The 19,562-nt window shown below is 36.4% G+C and overlaps 1 protein-coding gene across 7 annotated transcripts in view; it reads right to left on the bottom strand.

Annotated features, from left to right (window-relative positions):
• Positions 1-61: 61 nt before the first annotated feature.
• The window catches only part of FGD4 (FYVE, RhoGEF and PH domain containing 4), a 214,691-nt gene continuing 195,190 nt past the window's right edge, over positions 62-19,562 (bottom strand). For 6 of the 7 annotated variants that reach the window (XM_059402867.1, XM_059402868.1, XM_059402873.1 and 3 more), the window contains 7 exons: positions 18,735-18,907; positions 15,155-15,185; positions 14,845-14,937; positions 14,399-14,524; positions 10,020-10,160; positions 7,294-7,434; positions 62-5,890 (listed from right to left, as the gene is read on the bottom strand). In XM_059402867.1, the coding sequence (XP_059258850.1) occupies positions 5,633-5,890; positions 7,294-7,434; positions 10,020-10,160; positions 14,399-14,524; positions 14,845-14,937; positions 15,155-15,185; positions 18,735-18,907 (963 nt within the window). In that variant the 3' untranslated portion in view covers positions 62-5,632. The remainder of the gene's footprint in view (positions 5,891-7,293; positions 7,435-10,019; positions 10,161-14,398; positions 14,525-14,844; positions 14,938-15,154; positions 15,186-18,734; positions 18,908-19,562) is intronic. The other variant, XM_059402870.1, reaches the window with a different exon arrangement.

The following is a 19,562-nucleotide window of genomic DNA, read 5'->3' as shown; positions in this document are numbered from 1 at the left end:
ATTTCTGACAACCGAGATCATTGTGAACATCTATAGTCCTAAATGAAATGACATTTAAGTCTTTATAATTCATTTAAGGATGTATTTATTTACAAGATACAAATGTTTAATATTTAATAGGAATTAAAGTGCATAATTTTACAATGTTTCCAACTCTAGCCTTTATGACCAAATATACATATATTACACAATATATACACTATATGCAAGTATTTTACATTCATATAGCTAGAAAAGAATTACTTTTTGTGTACACTTTTTCACATTGGAGTTAACTCTAAAATTCTGGTAACATACCTTTTAAAACTGATCACAATTCCAAAACCCAGATAACACTCATTCAAAAATATCAGTCAATTGTCACTCACAAAATAAAATGCTAGTTTGGTTAAAAAAAAGTTTTATATACAGACATGATTGCTAATGAATGGAGACCCCTCCCCCAAGTGATACATTCCACATCCACATAATGTGTAATATATAATGCAATTCCATTTTCATAATGGTCCCCAAGACTATTATGTTTCTTTCCAAACTGATATATATATGTGTATATATATCTCACTCTACGTATTTGGTATTCACTTATTAAAATATGCTACAATGAGATTTCTTGATTTAATTTCTCACTAAATCTACCATAACAAATTTTAGGAAGAAGTATACCATCATGTGACTTCTAGTGACCCCAATGACTTAAAAACTATCTTGTAGGAGCTATGTGCTAGTTCATCTCAAAACACAGAAAAATACTGCATTCTGCCAAATCCTCGGTCAAAAAGTGGAAAAACCATGATTGACTTTAAAGGAATTTTTTTACCTCAGTAAACAGTGCAGAAAATGGCCCATAGGATGAAAGAATTTTAAGCCTGAAGGAAAAAGTAGTTAATGGAGAAAGGCCTTGGTGCAACAAATCCCATCAGTGCTCAACTACAAAGACTTTTATCTTATAGTTCATATCCTTTCTGCAGTCTAGGTATTTTTTCTTTTGTCCTAACATATACTGCTCTGATCTGGTGATCAGAATTCTCTTTCTGTCCACTTCTCTGTTCACTTTGCTTATTTCAGTTCCTAATTTTTTATTCCTTTTTACCGTATCAATAAAGTAATCTTCTTCTGGAAACATGATTACAGGGCACACACAAGAATGAATTGTACTAAAAACCCATGTAAATAATTTATGTTAAAATATTTAAGTTAAAAAGAACAGTCTCTATAAAAATTTCACTCCTATGGAAAAACAATTGGAAAATCAACAATGTTTTTACATATATACATATATGCATAAATTCACAGAAAGAGTTTTAAAAGTATATCTAGTGGTCTTTATATATCCTACTCATTTTCTACATCTGAAGAATCTATAGTAGATAGTAATACGAAAATAAAAAGCAATTTGATTCTACTAAAATTGGATGAGAATGAAGAAGTAACACGATCCACTACCGGTGTCAATACAGTTCTAGAGAATAAGAACTGGTTAGCCACAGTTTTTATATTAATACATTCTTAAAGAATACAAAATTGAAGAATGAAAACATTAAGACATTCTTGCCTTTGAATTAATTTTAGCTTATAAATACCATGTGCTTAATCTTAGACCCGCTAACATGAACATCACATGATGTAGGAAATTTTAATTAATCTTCTATTCTGCATTATACAAGGATACCTGGCAAAAAATAAGACCTTTGTTCCTTAAAAGTTTATTTGCTCCTGTTGGTGCCTTTTCCTCTGGATGTATCTTGTCCAGAAAGATCTTGTTAGAGTTATCACAGATAATATTCTCAGAATAAGAACCTAAGGCTTTAAATATAATCATAAATGGGATCTACACTTTGGAAGGAAACAAACAAAAAAAACCTACCCTGTTTCCACAAAGTAGACAAGGGAAAGTAAAACAGAATTGTGAGCTCACGAAAGTATTTTTGATATAAGGTTTTTAAGAAGGCATCAATGAATCTTTAACAACCCTGCAGTACTATGAAGTTTGTAGTTTATATACTTATGACTATGACAAGTACTCTTTTTAAAAAATCCAAATGTGTATTTATATATGGGGACAGGGCACATTTAAAAGGTTAATTCTTATAAAAAGTTTAGTAATTTTTTAGGTTGGAGTATTTTTTTTTTTTTTAATTGGGGTAGGTCACCCAATGAAGGTAAGTACACCAACCTGTATGCTGTATTAAACTTCATGGAAACTGAAATGTAGCTTGACGAAGTAGTGCAGATGTGCTTAATTCTCTCACCATCCATACCCTTTGCAAAAGGAAAAATGCTTTTGACACTTATTTCAATCCAAGGAATAATGCCCCCCCCTTTCCCTTCCCTATACCCAGAAATTTGAGTTATAGTATCATTTCTAAAAGTTAATTCTCTATATCCTTGTGGCTAGGGGCATTCTTATTAAAATTTCAGTATAAAAACCTACCCTGAAGAATTTTATTGCTTGCATACATGATGGCATTGTAGATGCCATTATTACAAAAGTGGCTGGTGGCATTTTTCATTATTGAGTCCCACTTAAAACCTGGAGATAAGTCTGCACTACATTTCATACTTCATATACCAAATGGTAGACGTTCAGTAAAAGCAAAATTTAAGTTTAAAAAAATTGGAATGTTTTGTAATGAATAGCAGTTTTTATCAAAGTTTGGAGAAAGGGCACTTTGAAGATGACTTGGAAAGCACCAGATTAGGGAAAATAAAGAGTAAAACCTATATGGAATGTTGTTTTTAATTGGAAAGCAATCAATTGGTTTTTTATGTTCAATTTGTCATGCTGCTCAGGTGTCTCAGAAACCAAGACACATGATGGTTCTTGAAACCAATCACACTTTGATGTCTTTTGGTTTAGCTGGATGTTTACTAAATGCTTAAGAGTATTCCCTTGCCTTCCTCCAAGTAAAAGCACTAGTGACTCTTTATGAGAAACAGGTAAGCCTGCCTCAATGCTTCTCTTTGTGCTTGTCTAAAGAACACGGGGTGTGCCATAAAAGATGGTAACTGGATAACCAGAAATTCTCTTCTAATACTATTATTTCTAATTTTTTAGAAAAATTAAAGATAATGGATAATGTTAAGGGCATGACAATATTCTTTTTACGTATTCTTTTGATAATCTAAATTAAATAACAATGATATTTACTGAGCCAAAACTTGAGTGTATCCATGTTACTCCCATTGCAGGATAACAATCTTTTCACTGTTCAAAAGAGTTTTCAAAAACAATCTGGCCCATAAATCTTCTAAACTGGCCCTTATGTTTCCATTGCTCTATTCACAATTTACAAAAGTCATGTTCTCCTGATAATCCCTCTATGTCTTTATTGCTTCTCTTTTCTGGAGATTAAGAATGCCAATATATCACCTACAGCTATAGTGTAACCATCTCAAAAGCCACCTTGAATATATACTTTGTACATACACACACACCACCTCCCCGCATAGGATTCGCAACTAGAAAAGAGAAGTAATGTAACATTTCTTTCAGTGGGTCCCTGATGTGATAGGGCTTAAGAAGCTACACCTTTATCTTTTTCTGATTCCAAATATTTGGTTTAATGTTAATGATCATGGCTGAAATTCCTTTTATAGAGGAAGGCAATCTAATTTTGTCAGCCATAATTAGTTTACCTTCGCCTTTGGAGTGGGGGGAAAAAAGGAGAGACTTCAAATATTTCTTAAAACGACAGGCCTGAATAAATGTGTGGCTGTCTTAAATTCTGAGTGAATCCATTCTACACTTAAGATATAATTCTTGGGGCACCTCGGTGGCTCAGTGGTTTAAGCCTCTGCCTTCTGCTCAGGTCATGATCCCAGAGTCCTGGGATGGAGCCCCACGTTGGGCTCTCTGCTCTGAGGGGAGCCTGCTTCCTCCTCTCTCTCTCTGCCTGCCTCTCTGCCTACTTGTGATCTCTGTCTGTCAAAGAAATAAATAAAATCTTAAAAAAAAAAAAAAGACATAATTTTCAAAAGCCAAGATAGTGGGGTCATTCTTGTGGATTTCTAGCAGACTTAGGAATTTAAAAGTGATAATGTTTGGGGCTTAACAGGGTAAATGGGTAAAAAAATACCTAATCTGAGAAAAAGATTAACTTAAATAGCCAATTTTATGTGAGATCTTAATCACAACCACAATATAATGAAGAGCAGCCTTTGTGATAAATCGTGTTTTGACTATTAAGAATTCCCCAAATGATGGGAAAAAATGCTCAGACTCTCTTCAAACATCTTGTACCTCCCAAACCTACCATTAAAATATTGCTTTTCATTACTGTGTTTTCCCCCTCCTTTTCTTCACTGAGGTGGTTTAAAGAGTTGAGCATAAATCCCTCTAATTTCTATTTACCTGCCCCTCAAACACAGGTTAACACATGTGAATTTCGTTTCCCATCTGATGAAGGCATAGGCCCACATAGTTATCTAAATGTTAATTATGTATAGTCCTCATTTAACCATGCTTAATAGCCTTACAGAATAGAAAAACATTACAATAAACACAGTTTCCATATGTCCCAGTTCTATATAAAGTCAGGTATCTTGTACAGTTTAGGTTTCTGTGAACATTTTTGCACATGCTGATATTAACTGCTGCAACAATTGCAGGACTGTGAAAGGTAAAATAACCTGTGTGACTTCGACCACCCCAGTGGCCAAATACTCAAGACTGAAGCATTAATTAAACCCTCATTATATATTTAAATAGGTATTATTAGCACCTTCAAAGAGAGGCACTGTTTTAAATAGGCACAGAACGAAAAAAATAGTACTTTAAAAATACTGTTGGAACTAATATATCCCATGCCACATAAATTACTGCTTTTTCTTATTATAAAAATATCAATACCCTTAGATGTCAATCAGTTAAACATAAAACACCAAAAACATTTCTGAAATTGTTCAAATCCAAGATAAAACATGCTTTATATTTAAAAAATAAATTAGAGACAAATATGAACCTAAAGTTGAAGAGAAAAGCATGTATAATATAATTATATCCATATTTAATACTATATACACATAATTGCTATATACTTGAGATAGTTTCTTCTTAGGAATATTTCTACAAAAACAAGTACTATCTTTTCTTAGTAAGTTGAAAGTTTGAATGTCAACAATTTGTCCTTTTTGTTTTAAGAGACCTTACATTGTTTATGCAGCTTGAGCTTTATAAACTAAATTAAATAAGTTAATAGCCTAAACTGTCCCTGTATTTTTTTTTTAATACCACGGATCTATTTTGGCAACATGGAGGTATATCTTTCAAACTGTTACAAGTCCTACCTGTGAGGGAGAAGACATGGAAGGACCTTAGATGCAAGTGGCCTATTCTAACCTGATAGTGATAGAATCCATTGATATCATCTTCTTCAAGACAAAAGTACATATGCAAGGAATAGCTCATTAAAAAATGCTCCATTTTCACATTATTTCAAACTTTTATCGGTAGAATGGCTCTGCACATCAGTTTCACTAAGGGTACAGAAACATAGGAAAATAGTCCCCCAAAAGATGCATTTATGAGCCTATATTTTCCAACATAAAGTGCTAAGAGATGAATAAGGAGGGCTGGGAATGTCTTGGGCTGTAAATCTTGAGACCTCCATGTCATGGATGGTCCTGGAGTTCAGCATTCTAATTTTTTCTTAGGTTCAGCATGATCATCCAAGGTGGCTGGATGCTTGTTGGGACCATCTGGTGTCTCACCTGTGACAGCTAAAAAGATGATTTTCAGCCACTTCTGTTTCAGTTCCTCACTGTCTGCAGCAAAGCTGTGCACAGACTTGGACTGGGTCAGTTTGAAACTGTGGGGCAGGTCTGCACTCTTTGGCAGATCGTCCACAACGTAGCCGAGGAGTGGAATGGTGGCCTGGGCTCGGACGTCCTAAGGAAAAAGAACATGGTACACAGGACTGTGAGATGTATTTGCTTGTTATCCATGGCCCTTTGTGATCTGGCTCCCACTAACCCTTTCCCTATTGCTATTCCACAAAGACATATGCTATGAGCTCTCTGTGGACAGAGACTGGGATCCAATGCTTAGCATACTGCCCAGATATGAGGTCACTGAAAATGTTGGCTGAGTGAATTAATGAATGAGAGCAGATACCTCAATCAGCCAAGATTCACAGACCCTACACCCCACCCCCTGTGAAGGAGTCCATTTAGCTCTTCATTCAGATGAAAAGGGGAAAGAATAATAGTTATCTTACTCTACAAAACCACCAAACACTAATGATGATTTGATTACCGAACTGTTTTATTTGGTGATCCATTCATTCATGCATCAATTTATTTGAGGACAAGAAAAGGGTATAGGAAAAATAATGAAATAGAAGACACTATATACCTTGGTATTTTAAGTTTCTTTCATTTTTTTTTTTTTAAGATTTTATTTATTTATTTGAGAGAGAGGGTACAAGCAGGGAGAGCAGCTGAGGGAGAGGGTGAAGCGGGCTTCTGGCTGAGCAGGGAGTCCAATGCGGAACTTGATCCCAGGACCCTGGGATCTCTACCTGAGCTGAAGGCAGGTGCTTAACTGACTGAGCCAGCCAGGTGCTAAGTTTATTTCTAAAACATTTTTTTTTTTTTTTTTTACCAGCCCTTAATATGGATATAGGCTAAAATACAACAGGTACATTTAAGATTTTATCTATTTCCAGGCGAATGCAGGTGTTTTTCCACAGTGCCTGGTGCTGTTCTGGTTAGAAGCTAAACCTGCGTCTGTTACTCCTGCAGGTGTAGCTCAGGTTCATGTATACATGGTTCTTAGAAACTTGTTACTGGACGATGAAAATCTGAGGTTGACGTAAATTCCCTTTCCTCTCAAATTCCTTTCTTCTTCAGGTATCCATCCATTCAGGAAAAAAAAATAAAACAAAACCCAAACCTATAATTATTTCCCTTCACCAAACAGGCTCCTTCTCCTCCTTGGTTCTTCCTCTGCTTCACCCCTGCTTCCCATACCCCTTCCTAATCCAGCTAATCCTTTCTCAAATCACTGAATAGGAATGAGAGGGGGGAGAAGGCAAATGCTGCACAGGGTGAAGAAACTATGGGCTATATCTTAAAAAAAAAAAAAAAAAAAAAAAAAAAAAAAAAAAAGCTTAAAAAAATAGTTTAAGCTTGAATTTTAGTTCCTAATTATTGTTCAACTGTAATGAAAGACAATGCAACTGTCTGAGCTCTCTTGTTCTATGGAGTAGTAATGGAAGGATTTTGAGTTCAGTGTCTCTTCACCTCCGCCTGTGCCCCAGGACCCCCTTCAGAAAGATACCGGTCAGATACCTGGGGGGCACCGTACATGTACAGCACAAGAGGGTCTTGTTTGGGGATCACACACCAAGCTTTCTGCCAAGGTTTTGACTTCTCCATATACTGAAGAAAGCTGCACACTACACTGTTTCCAGATACTTCTGCTGATTCAATCTAGAAAAATATAATGGAAAGAGAGTGAGAGAGATAGAGAGAGAACACAAAATGAACCAGGCAGAGAAGTAATTCACCTTAAGGGAATAATCACAAAGTACAATACATTCATATAAAATTTCTCTTGGGAATGTCCAAAAAGGTTCATGGCAATGTTTATTTAAATACTCATCTAGATTTTTCATGAGCCAGGGAAAATATTCAAGTGAATTTTAACTCTTTGTAGCACCAGACCTGAAATTTAAATAAAGTTAAACATTCACTGACTGCTTGCTATGCACGCACATTTTTTAGTTCACTATGTGTATTATTTCATTTAATCCTTACACTGACAATAAGAAGATACCCCTTCTCTTATCTATGAGGTTCAGAGATGAAGTAACTGTCCCCAGGTCACACATTTAGGAACGGTATTGCTAGGCATTTGGGTCTGGATCCCGAGCCTGCCCTTTTACCACAATGCTATACCAGCTTCAACTGTGTAACAGTGCAACAGCAAAAAGGCAAATACTGACCAGCAAGTTTTGTCCTGGAATCTGAGATAATTTAAAAGTTCTGAAAATGGCAACAATTCTTTGTAGACTCATTTATAGTTTTCTGCTTTGTCTCCTGATACCTATATCTCTGGTTAAAAAAATACAAAAACAAAACCCTTGGACTAAATGATAGATTTTATTATGCACATTAGGGGAAGCGAGTGGTTTGTTTCTATTTTCAATTGCTCTAATCATTAGGGTAGTGCTACTCAATGCCCACTGAACAGTGCTAGTTCAGACTATTTTGCTACACCTTCAATATAAAACACAGAAAGTAAGAGTAAGCACTTAGAAACTTTTAGAGCAACTGGGCTTTGTGACAACACACAGGCAACATAATTATGTCACAAAAATATTGAGCTGTGGTGATTTGGAAATAAAACTGGCCCTTCATCACAGACAGTTTAAGAAGTAGTGGCTGGCAAACCAGGGCCCACCAGCCCACCACTTGTTTTTGTATGGCCTATGAGCTAAGAATAGTTTTTAAGGATGAACATTTAAAATCAATTTGACGACAGCGAACACTAACTCTGGACTCCAGTTAAACGAACTGCACTCTCCCCTACTCGCAACGAATTCCAGGCTTATTGCCATATTATAAAAAGTTATACTAAGTTATTACTAAATTTTGAATTCTTTCAAAAAATTGTGAAAATATTTTTTTTTCTTGTTATAGAAATAATATTCCGCTTTTCCTCTTGGCCTGAAAAGACTAAAATAGTTTCTCTCTGACCCTTTCTTTACTGGAGAAGTTTGTTGACTTTTGGTCTAGAGCACATAACAAACCCGCTGGCATGAAGCCAGTTTCAAATATGTGTGTACATGTGTGTGCATGTGCACATATATATATTATCTTGACCTCACATTATATATTTATTTGATTAAAAGGGTTAACCTGGTAACTTGTCCTCCCAATAAAGGTTTTTTGAGAAAACTACCTAGAGTTTTTTTATTTCATAGATACAGCCTGAAATTCATCCCTTAACACAAGTTATTTGACTCATTCCATTATGCCAGTTTCATCAGTTGCTGTGTTTAAGTCTCAAGGCTGTGCTCCTGGGAGCCAATGAAATGGGTCTCCACCTTCCTGCCGGAGAAAGCCTCATTTTGGTCTGCCTGTAAGCAACATATATACCCTAGAAGGATTCAGTTTTATACTTTTAGCTTGTCAGCCTATACTTTAACCTTCAATGGACACTTTTTCCAATGGATTCTTTTTCATTTAGCAGAAATGACCTTTGTAAGCTTACACTGTATAGATGCTCAATAAATGTTCATTGATTCTTAATAAATCATGGAAATTCTTTATAAACCAAGTGTGTCTCTGACTTTAGATATATTGGAGTCTGATCATGAGCCTATTATCCTTCACAGACCTTCCAGGCTATGTTGAACTTTCTGCCACAAAGGCCTTACTATATAATTTATTCCTTACATTAATGTCTTTTGAGTATAAAACTCATTTCAGATACAAGCTGAATTACAGTTCCCCGGCTTGGGAGGCTCTGACTTTAGTTTGAAAACATGAGTCAAATTCATTTGCAAGACATTTCAATAATATTTCAATGCAGTTACCAGATTAGTGTCACTGGCTATTAAATGATGCTTTTAATGCAGTAAGTTGGTAGATATTTTCAGGTAATAAATACTTTAATATGAATTCTAATAATTTCAGACAATGGCTTTTGAAGCCGATATGATAAAATTGACAGAGAAGCTTTTCTATTAAAAAATATACCATAAGTTAGGCACCGGAAGAGACAATTAATACTCTAATATTTGACTATAGCCATCTTCACAAAAGCATTATATTTCACTCTCAAATGCACGTGATTAAAATATAGCACTTGTCCCTCTTCTTTCTACACAACTGAGTATGATCCCCAAATTCAGCAAGATAGGACAAAAGTATGAATCTTGCTTGTTCTTCAAATTATTAAATATTAAGAGAAATAACAAAATATGCTTTTGTATTCTTCAGGGTTAAAAGACAATTCTACATTCCTTGCATAAAAATTTAAACATTACCAAACATTAAGTGTTCCATACCTCTAAAATTCCTTTTCTTTTTTTTTCTTCACTATCTGTGAATCCACTTATTATTTGATAACAGTCTTTACAAACTTTGTTTAATTTTCCACCATCGTACTCAAGTTGAGCTTTGTAATCAGAACACTTCCAACAAACCACCTTAAATTTAAAAAAGTGAATAATCAACGATTTGAGCAATAATCACAGTAATAATAAAAAGAAAGAATTAAATATTTAACACAAACTTATACTAGACTAAGAACGCCCTATGAACATCAGGAATATATACCATGGTATTGTAATTCTGTTGGTGACAGGCTCTACTTGTTCACCCTTGTCTGCCTCACTCTAAAGAAGGTCTTCAAAGGCTTGGTCCAGACGTTTACCCTTCATACTTTTGGATGTTTCATCAATATCTCCTCAAATGAACTAATAATCTTGATCTTCCCTGCCCTCAGATCTCTCCTGACTCATCCCACCCCCCCAATAACCTTTTCCCTTCTAGTGCTGCCTATTGTAGAAAATAGCACAGCCATCTAACCAGTCAAGCCAAGTCAGAAACCTAGGAGTCATCGTCTTCAACATCTCCCTCTACTTTGCCCCATAGAGTCACCATATTACAAAGTCCTGCTGATTTTATCTTGATATTTTTTCAATCTGTCTATTTTTCTGCATCTTCCTTCCACATCCAAGTTATCAATGTCATAATTTGGACTATTAGGTCTCATGACTGGTCCTTGTAGCATGCTTACTGGGATTCTTAGCAGAGCATTCTCTAGCCTCTATTTTAATAATCCTCCAGGCTATTTTCCAAACAGCACCAGATGTTGTCTTAAACATGCTAATCTGATAGGTTTCTCCTCTTTTTAAAATCCTTACAGTTTTCCTTTTGCTCTTAAAGAACAGATTTATCCCCATGGCCTACCCCTCTTCCCCTCTGTATCCCCTGTGACACAGGCTTCTTAGAGCCCCTGAAGTGTCTCTCATCTCTGCTTCAGTGAATTAACTCTTGTTCATCCTTCAAATGTTGACTCAACTCTCACTTCCTCAAGATTCCTCTAACTTCCAGAATGGGGCACTATCTCTTGTCACTATGCTATGAAGTTCCTTACTCTTCTTGATATACTGATTCATTTTTAACCATATACTTGTACGATTATTCACAGTTTATGTTTGTAATTCTCACTAGGCTATAAGCTCTGTGAGAGATTGTCCTTGTATACTTTGCTCATAAGGCATCCCATGAACATTTACAGAGTGCCAACAAATGAGTACTGTGCAAATGCTTGCTATTTCTTAGTGAAAAGTATTTTGTTCTGATTATTACAGGATAACTGTTAGGGGGAAAAAAAAAAAAACCTTCCAGTTAAAAAAAATTATCTTCTTGGCCATAGCAACTTTTTAGTGGCTGTCTCCTGAGGCAAAAGAAACAAAAATAAAAATAAACCACTGGGGACTTCATCCAAATAAAAAGCTCCACAGTGAAGGAAACAATAAAAAAAACTAAAGGCAACCAAGTGAATGAGAGAAGATATTTGCAAATGTCATATCTGTTAAAGGATTTGTATTCAAGATGTACAAAACTTCTAAAACTCAAAAAATGAATAATCTAATTAAAAAATGGGCATAAGACATGAATAGACATTTTTCCAAAGACATACAGATGGCCAACAGACACATGAAAAGATGCTCATCATCAGGGAAACTAATCAAAACAATGATAAAATATCACCTTGCACCTGTCAGAATGGCTAACATAAACAATGCAAAGAAACAACAGGTTTTGGGGAGGATGTGGAGAAAGGAACCCTCCTGCACTACTGGTGGGAATGCAAACTGGTGCACCCATTGTAGGAAACAGTATGGAGGTTCCTCAAAAATTTAAAAATAGAACTACCCTATGGCCTAGCAATTATACTCAAAGATTACAAAAATATTAATTTAAACAGATATATGCATCCAATGTTTATAGGAGCATTATCTACAATAGCCAAACTATGGAAAGAGCCCAAATGTCCACTGACTGATGAATGCATAAAGATGATGTGGTGGTGTGTGCGCACACACGCGCACACACTCACTCCCTCTAGAATATTACTCAGGCATCAAAAAGAATGAAACCTTGCCATTTGCAATGACATAGATGGAGCTACAGAATATTATGCTAAGCAAAAGGAGTCAGAGAAAGACAAATATCACAGGATTTCACTCATATGTGGAATTTAAGAAACAAAACAAATAAGCATAGGGGAAAAAAAGAGAGAGAGGGCCACACCAAGAAACAGATTTTTAACTATAGCAAACAAACTGATCATGACCAGAGGGAGGTAGGGAAGGCACTTAACAGTGATGGGGAGTAAGGAGGGCACTTGCTGTAATGAGCACTGGGTGTTGTATGTAAGGGCTGAATCACTATACTGTGCACCTGAAACTAATACTACACTATATATTAACTGGAATTTAATTAAAATCTGTAAAAAAAAATTATCTTCTTGCTTCTAGAAGCGTATTTTCCCAATTTATAATAAACTATTTATGAACATATAAATATTAGTAAAACTTCATTTGGGTTCATAGCATGTAAATTCATGATAAAGAACTATTCATTGTTTTCTCAAAATTACAATGAAATTACTGTTGGATTTGGAATTAGACATGCCTGCATCTGCACATTCATATCAGCTACCACCTTATTTATTTCCAAGTCACATTATAGTATTTTGGTAATCCACATTCAAATACTCTTCTGCTTGTTTACTGAAGGTAAGACTACCAGTCAATGCCTGAAATCATTTCAAGCAAACTCAATGACAGATCAAAAAGTCTTAACGAGGAGGGTAAAAGTTGTTTGCTATCAAACTGAATTTGATCACAGAATTGTTTCACTGAGAGAAAACTCAGGAAAAAAAATGGAAGAATAAATCTGCAGTAAGAGAATAATCTAAAAGAACTATCAATGCGAACTGTTTTGCACTTTAGCATATTAGTAATATATTAAATCACAGCACTACAACGCCTACCCTTCTCTGTTTACTTGTCACTTTTTAGAAGAAAGTATATCACCTTCAGCTTGGTTTACAAGGCTATCCCAAACCTATTATCTCTTTCCTACTTCATTTCATGCCTTCTTCTTCCTCACGCTTTCTATATGAAACAACTCAAATCACTGAAAACCTGTCACCTGCCTTCTCTGGCCAGAGGTACTGAATTTTGTGAGAGAACCACCTTGCCAGTAAATGGACTGAGTGTCCCTTTACATGCATAACCATAAACCTCTAATGGGCACAGAGCAGTCCACACCTGTTCCTTGGGGACGCTCACTCCCCTGCCCAGAGACAACTATTTCATACTGAGCCCTCTTTCTTGACTCTTTCCCCCTCCACTCTTACGCCCTTTTCTTTCAGCCCATGACTCTTCCTCATACTTCAATGACAACACAGTTATCATTTTGCTGAAAATCTCCTACCACAAAATCAAAAACACACCCACATTTGCACCCATCATTACCTTTTTCTTTTTTGTTATAATGGAGGGAAGTTTCCTCTCCCAGCAGACGCCTGAACTTCCACTTATGCTATTTACATTCCGTCTCTTGCTTTCTCAAGGACATCAACTCCTTTGGTTATTATTTACTGATAACTATTTCTTATGCCACAGTTCTACTTACTCATCGGGCTCCTGCCTCATGACCTCTGGCACCTCAAGAGCAGATCCAACCTTCTCCTATCTCAGGGCTTCTGACATAGAGTGCTACTCCACACCTTTCCCACCTCTCTTGGCATGGTTAGCTCCTTCTCACCCTCATCAGTTTAAATAACAACCTTCAGATAGGTCTTTATTTTTCTTTTCTTTATTATTATTTTTCTAATAAGGAGACAGGGAGAGGGGAGGGGCAGAGGGTGAGGAAGAGAGAGAATCTTAAGCAGGCTTTTTGCTGGGGCATGGAGCTGGACACAGGGCTTGATCTTATGACCCTGAAATCATGACCTGAGGTGAAATAAAGAGTCAGATGCTTAACTGAGCCATCCAGGTGCCCAAGGTCTTCATTTTTCTAAGTAAAAGTGGTTTTAAGTCCTCCTACATTATCATTATTTTCCATTCTAACCTCTTCATTGTCTCTTTATTGTTTTTATAGTAATTTGAAATGCTTTTCTATTTACTTGACTTTTGTTATTTTCTCCATTAGAATGTAAGATATGTGAAGAGGGGTATCATTTTGCTTACCATTTTTCTCCAGGACCCAGCACAGTGCTTTGCAAATAGTCATCACCAAAATAAGTTTATCAATTAGGTGGCTGATTAATTAAATAACTTTTTTTTGTCTTTTCAAACTTGATGATTATATAACACCTATCTAGTTACTAGCAACCTTATGATCATTAAGAAATCTCACTTACATGTCCACATGCTCGACAATGATGCCTTCTTCTTGTCAGTGCATTGAAAGACTCTTTGCATTTCATACACATCGTTACTTCGTTATCTCGGATCCATCTTGGAGCTCTTTTCCCCAGCTCAGCAGTCTAAATAGGATCGAGTTTTAATAGAAAAAGCTGTCATTTCCATCTATGTATTTACTTATTTACTTATTTATTAAAAAGCACTTTGACAACACTGCTCATATCTTGCTTTGAAACTCAAGACCTAGGAAAAGAAATAAAAGGTGTAAAGAAGTTTAAGCACCACACAAAGGCACTCACTATTGTATTCATGTAAGAAAGAATGAGATTCTGTCTAAATAGCCAGGTTTGGCATTGCAAAGAGAAAAGGCAACATAAGCAAATGATTAGACAGATCTGCAACTGCAAAGAGAAAAGAACTTAAAGAATTCTTTTCAACTTACAGAAACTTCTGACTGCATGTCATTATCCTTTGCAATTGCATTTCTGAAGGTTTCATGCCTCTGATGGAAAGCATCAATGGTGTCTTGAAGAGCCTAAAATATAAAGGAGATTCAGAGCACACATTAAAATATCACATGCAAATTAATGAAAAATGCTTTATCAAACAAATGTCTGTGATGTAAGAATGATCTTAAAAATTAAATGACCTTGTTCTGATGACAATATGTGTACACTCTTATATGTGCATGTTTGTACACACAGACGAAGGTTACCAAAAAACAAAAATAAAAAAATAGATATATGGGTTACCTTAATCCATTCTTCTTTGTCTTGCTCAGAACTAAAACAAAACAAAATTCAAGTGAATACAGAACATTAATGAGTTACACCTCATGAATAAAACTATGCTTTAATGCTGTTCCAACTTTCTGGAAAATTCAGGGATGCCTAGGAAGGAGTTATAATAAAAATTAAACAGAATCGCTGGCAATCAAACTAATGCCTTTTTTTTTTTTTAAGAAAGTGGGTGGTACAGAGGGAGAGAGATCCTTTAAGCTGGGTGTGGAGCCCGACTGGGGGCCTGACACATGACCCTGAGATCTTGAACTGAGCCGAAATCAAGAGTCAGTGCTTAATCAACCGAGGTACCCAGGCATCCCTGAACAAATAAATTTTTTTAAACAGAGTTTTATTATCTTTAATTTTTGAAAAAGATCTTATTCATTTGAGAGAGAGCAAGCGAGCATGGGGGGGTGGAGACGGAGAAGCAGACTCCACGCTGAGCAGAGAGCCTGCTCTAGGGCTCTATATCAGGACCTGGAGATCATGACCTGAAAAGGAAGGTAGACACTTAACCACCTAGCCACCCAGGCACCCCTAAAACAGAGTTTTACACCACCCACTTTGCTGGGAGAGTTACATTTAGCTTCCACTAATAAATTGCCCTAATATTAAGTTTAACAACCATCATCTAGCTCAGTATGTTAGGTAATTGCAGATTTAGCATTGTACCAGATACACAACCAGTCTTCCAATTCACCTTTAAGAAAAAACAGGGGGCTTCTGAAGGCTACTGGTCACAAACCATCTTAGAAAATATTATAATTATCCTCTAGAATCTAAAACATCTTTGTAAGGCCTCAGGGAGCTATTTAACATTTCCTTTGATACACAATTTTGCTAGAAAGCTTTAGGCAATACCGTATTTAACCTATTACAGATAAAGCAAAGCAAACATTTTAGATGCTTATAGGAAGGAAGTTTCACAGGTTAATGGACTTACTTCAGTATTTAATACTTTCTATTGGGAAAAACTTTCCTTGACTATAGTCAAATCCATTTTCCTATTGAGGCAAATTTTATTTATTTCATCTCCCTTGCAGGTAGCTTATCCAGCTGGCTGCTGTCACAGAGTATATTAGAAAAGTCCCCATTTTAGTAGACTCTGGACAGAGCTAGATCTCTATGCTGGAGGAATTTGAAGAATGCCAAAAGCGGGCTCTGTTTATTTGCATGTGTTTGGTAGGCTAGGGCTAAGTTGGAGTTCCAGCCTGAAGGTCACATGCCTCACTCCCAGGTATCACATAGGGTGAGTCTGGCAGGAGTTTTGCTCCTATGACATCATCTACCTTTCATGCAAATTTCTTCGTGAGTGTCAAGATGTGCCAAGAATGCTGCTGGAATCCATGCCCTCAAATGGAAGAGTCTGCTTATTGTTCACCTGGGGAATCCTTGGACCAACAGCCTTGGTGGTGGGGGGCATTTAATCTTGTCCCTCAAAAGAGATTTCTCACTACTGCAGTCCCCTGCCTGGATAAAATGAGTTCCGCTGCTCTGGAAACACAGTTATTTCCTAGATGCGTCTAGCTTTTGAAATGCAAAGAAACTTGACAAGTCTTTAATGCTTTTTGTTCTACTTTCTCAAGTCATGCAGAATTTTTACTCCTCTAATTTACTTACTATTTTTTTATTCATTTAGCAATATAAAATAATTACATAAAAAGTCTATAAGACAGAATACTTAATATTCTTTTCAATATGAAAGAGGAAGCAGAGTTTAAAAGGTCAGTCTTCAGGCTGACTCATTTAGCAGGAAAAGCAGAACCCTTTTTTCACAGGTGGCTTCAGAAGAGAATGATCTTTAAATATCTCCAAATACATACTGAACTTTGGGTTCATGTAATCCCCATAACACTCTGATGTTCTGAGACTTTCAATGTTTGTCCTGATTCTTGAAAGAATCATAGACAAGATGAAAAGCAATCACTTAATTCATCTCTTCAATTCACTATATAATCATAAATATAACTGAGCAATGAGATTAGGGGAATAAGAAATTTAAGGAAAAATGACTATGTTTTCAATGCTAATTAAAATATATCCAATACTGCATATTGGAACTCTACAAAGTGATTACTGTCTGTACTTAAGAAAATTCATCAGGTAGCTGGGGTTTCCATTTACCCAACTCCCCCAAAAACCTTGATAATCTTTCTTTTGCTGTTTTAACACCTCTCCTGAATTTGCAGATTTGGAAGTATGCTGGATTTCAGAGCAGTGGTGTCTTAGTTCTTCTGCAATGAAGACTCCTCTGATGGTCAGAACTACTGATGCAACCTCCCTGTTGCCAGAACCAGTTGCTCAGTAAACCACGCACTGAGCAAGGACTCAGGTCAGGAGCCTCCAAACACAGCATACATAATATATTCTTCCCTTGGGCTTGGTGGTTGGAGCCCAAATCCCACCATAAGGTAGGAAAAGCATGCCATGCAAAGCCAAGTCCTCTACGCTTTTAACTTATGCTTGAAATGCCACCTTCTAGTCCTTAGTCCCTGGCAGCTAAGTAATGGCAGGTTCAGTATAGATTTTCTGTGGGAAACCAAAGGGCTACTTCTTCAAACTGTACCAGCCTGCCCTATTTCCCTTCACTGTTATTTCACCAATTCCCTGATTCCCTGGGCAGATTTCTGCTAAAATGAATTATTCTCCTTTAAAAGTCTGAACTTCAAACTTCGACACAATTACTACGTACAAATATCCAGGATGAGTTCATCTAGGCAGCCATATGCTATTGGTGTAAGAGAACAAAAAGGAGCAGAAGTGCTGAGTCTCCAGATTCTCGGATATCAGAACCATCCGAGAGTCAGGATTGGTACTTAACCCCCCGATCTGTGTGACCTTCTGAAGGTTCCCAAATCGCACCATGATAAGACTTTGTAGGAGAGATGGAAGGCAGTCTTCTCAGGCAGATATTTCAAAACCTGACAGCACTCTATCGTTCAGAGGTTTACACACAAGGTAGCTATAAGCCATTGTATCTCATAGTTTTTTCTTTCCAAATCTGTTTATGTTAAGCAGATGGGTGCCAGAACCCCCATCCTTATTCCCAACTCAACAAAGCTTGTATGAAGCATGCCTTCCAGAAGTCCTGGTTTCTAGAGGCCACTATAACCAAATGGCCCCCCTTCCTATATCCTCCAAATGTGGCAGGAGAATCATTACCTTTTATACTCTGCCTCTCTGATGCATCAACGAACATTGGCACCAAAAGGAAGGGTGGAGGGAGGAGTTGGGGGAGCACCCTTTCTTACAAGACTCAAAACTCTGGCTTGAACGCAACCACTTCATTCTGTGAGCACCTAGCAAATCTGAAGAGTCAATTTAATGTACTGAATTCTTACTGTCTGAAAACTACTCTCTAGGCACTAATGAAAGAATCAAAAGGGATAACATGATTCCTGCGTTTTAAGAGATTTTGTTTCTTTCCTTATGTCTATCCAGATTCCTAGAGGTCTATAGTATTCATTTGGGAAAGATCCTCAGAATTATTCGGTCCTACAACTCATTCTGATGCTTTTGGAAAGCTGTGTGATAGGAAGGCTTCTCTCACCTGGCTTGCAGTTCCAGTGTTCTCTCTTTCCCAGACACCTGGAAAGTGTGTGGATATTCTTCATTGTGAGTCTCCACAATTTTCATTCCATCGATGCCAACCCTGGTTCGAACTGTGAATTTAGAGCCCACCAAGCTGAATCTTGGTACGCAGTACAGCAACATGTTGTTGAACTGCAAGGACACAGGGCACACATCAGTAAATAGGAAAACAAGGAGGAAGGAAGCAACATGTATTACAAGTAGCCCTAGGGAATATCATGCCCTCTATGTGAGCAAGATTATTTAAACACTATATTGAGATTTTATGCTTGCATCAGAATTACCTTATTTTAACATTTATACTTCCCTTTATTGGTTCATAATATTTTATTGATATTTAAGTAAACAAATTATCATTTTATACTATGAAGAAAATAAGTTCAATTAAGTCCAACAACAATTTATAAAGAACTTTACATACACCAGGAATTGAAGTTCTCAACCATATAAGCTGAAGTCCTTAGGCAAGAAAATTTCTAATTGTCTACAATAGCTGGTAGAGGAAACAAGTATTATTTAACAATTATTTTGCCAGTGTGTTTAATATTAAGTTTTAAAAAACCCGTTATTATTTCAGAACATGTGGGATTAACACACTAAACCTTACGTAAAAAACTAAGTTACTGTTTTTTATTGGCCTACATCTTAAGAATTCATCATGTATGGATAGAAAAGTCATCTATTTTAGCAAAAAATTTTTAAAGATCTGCTTTACCAGTTCTTCTTTTAAAAAGAAGGACTTTATTTTGAAACTGAATCAAATTATGTATAATGCTCCATTTCTACT

Source organism: Mustela nigripes, chromosome 6 (assembly GCF_022355385.1).
Source record: "Mustela nigripes isolate SB6536 chromosome 6, MUSNIG.SB6536, whole genome shotgun sequence".
In the NCBI taxonomy this organism is placed as follows: domain Eukaryota; kingdom Metazoa; phylum Chordata; class Mammalia; order Carnivora; family Mustelidae; genus Mustela; species Mustela nigripes.
Note: the sequence above shows the minus strand (reverse complement) of the source record. Positions and strands in the feature narration are given on the sequence as shown.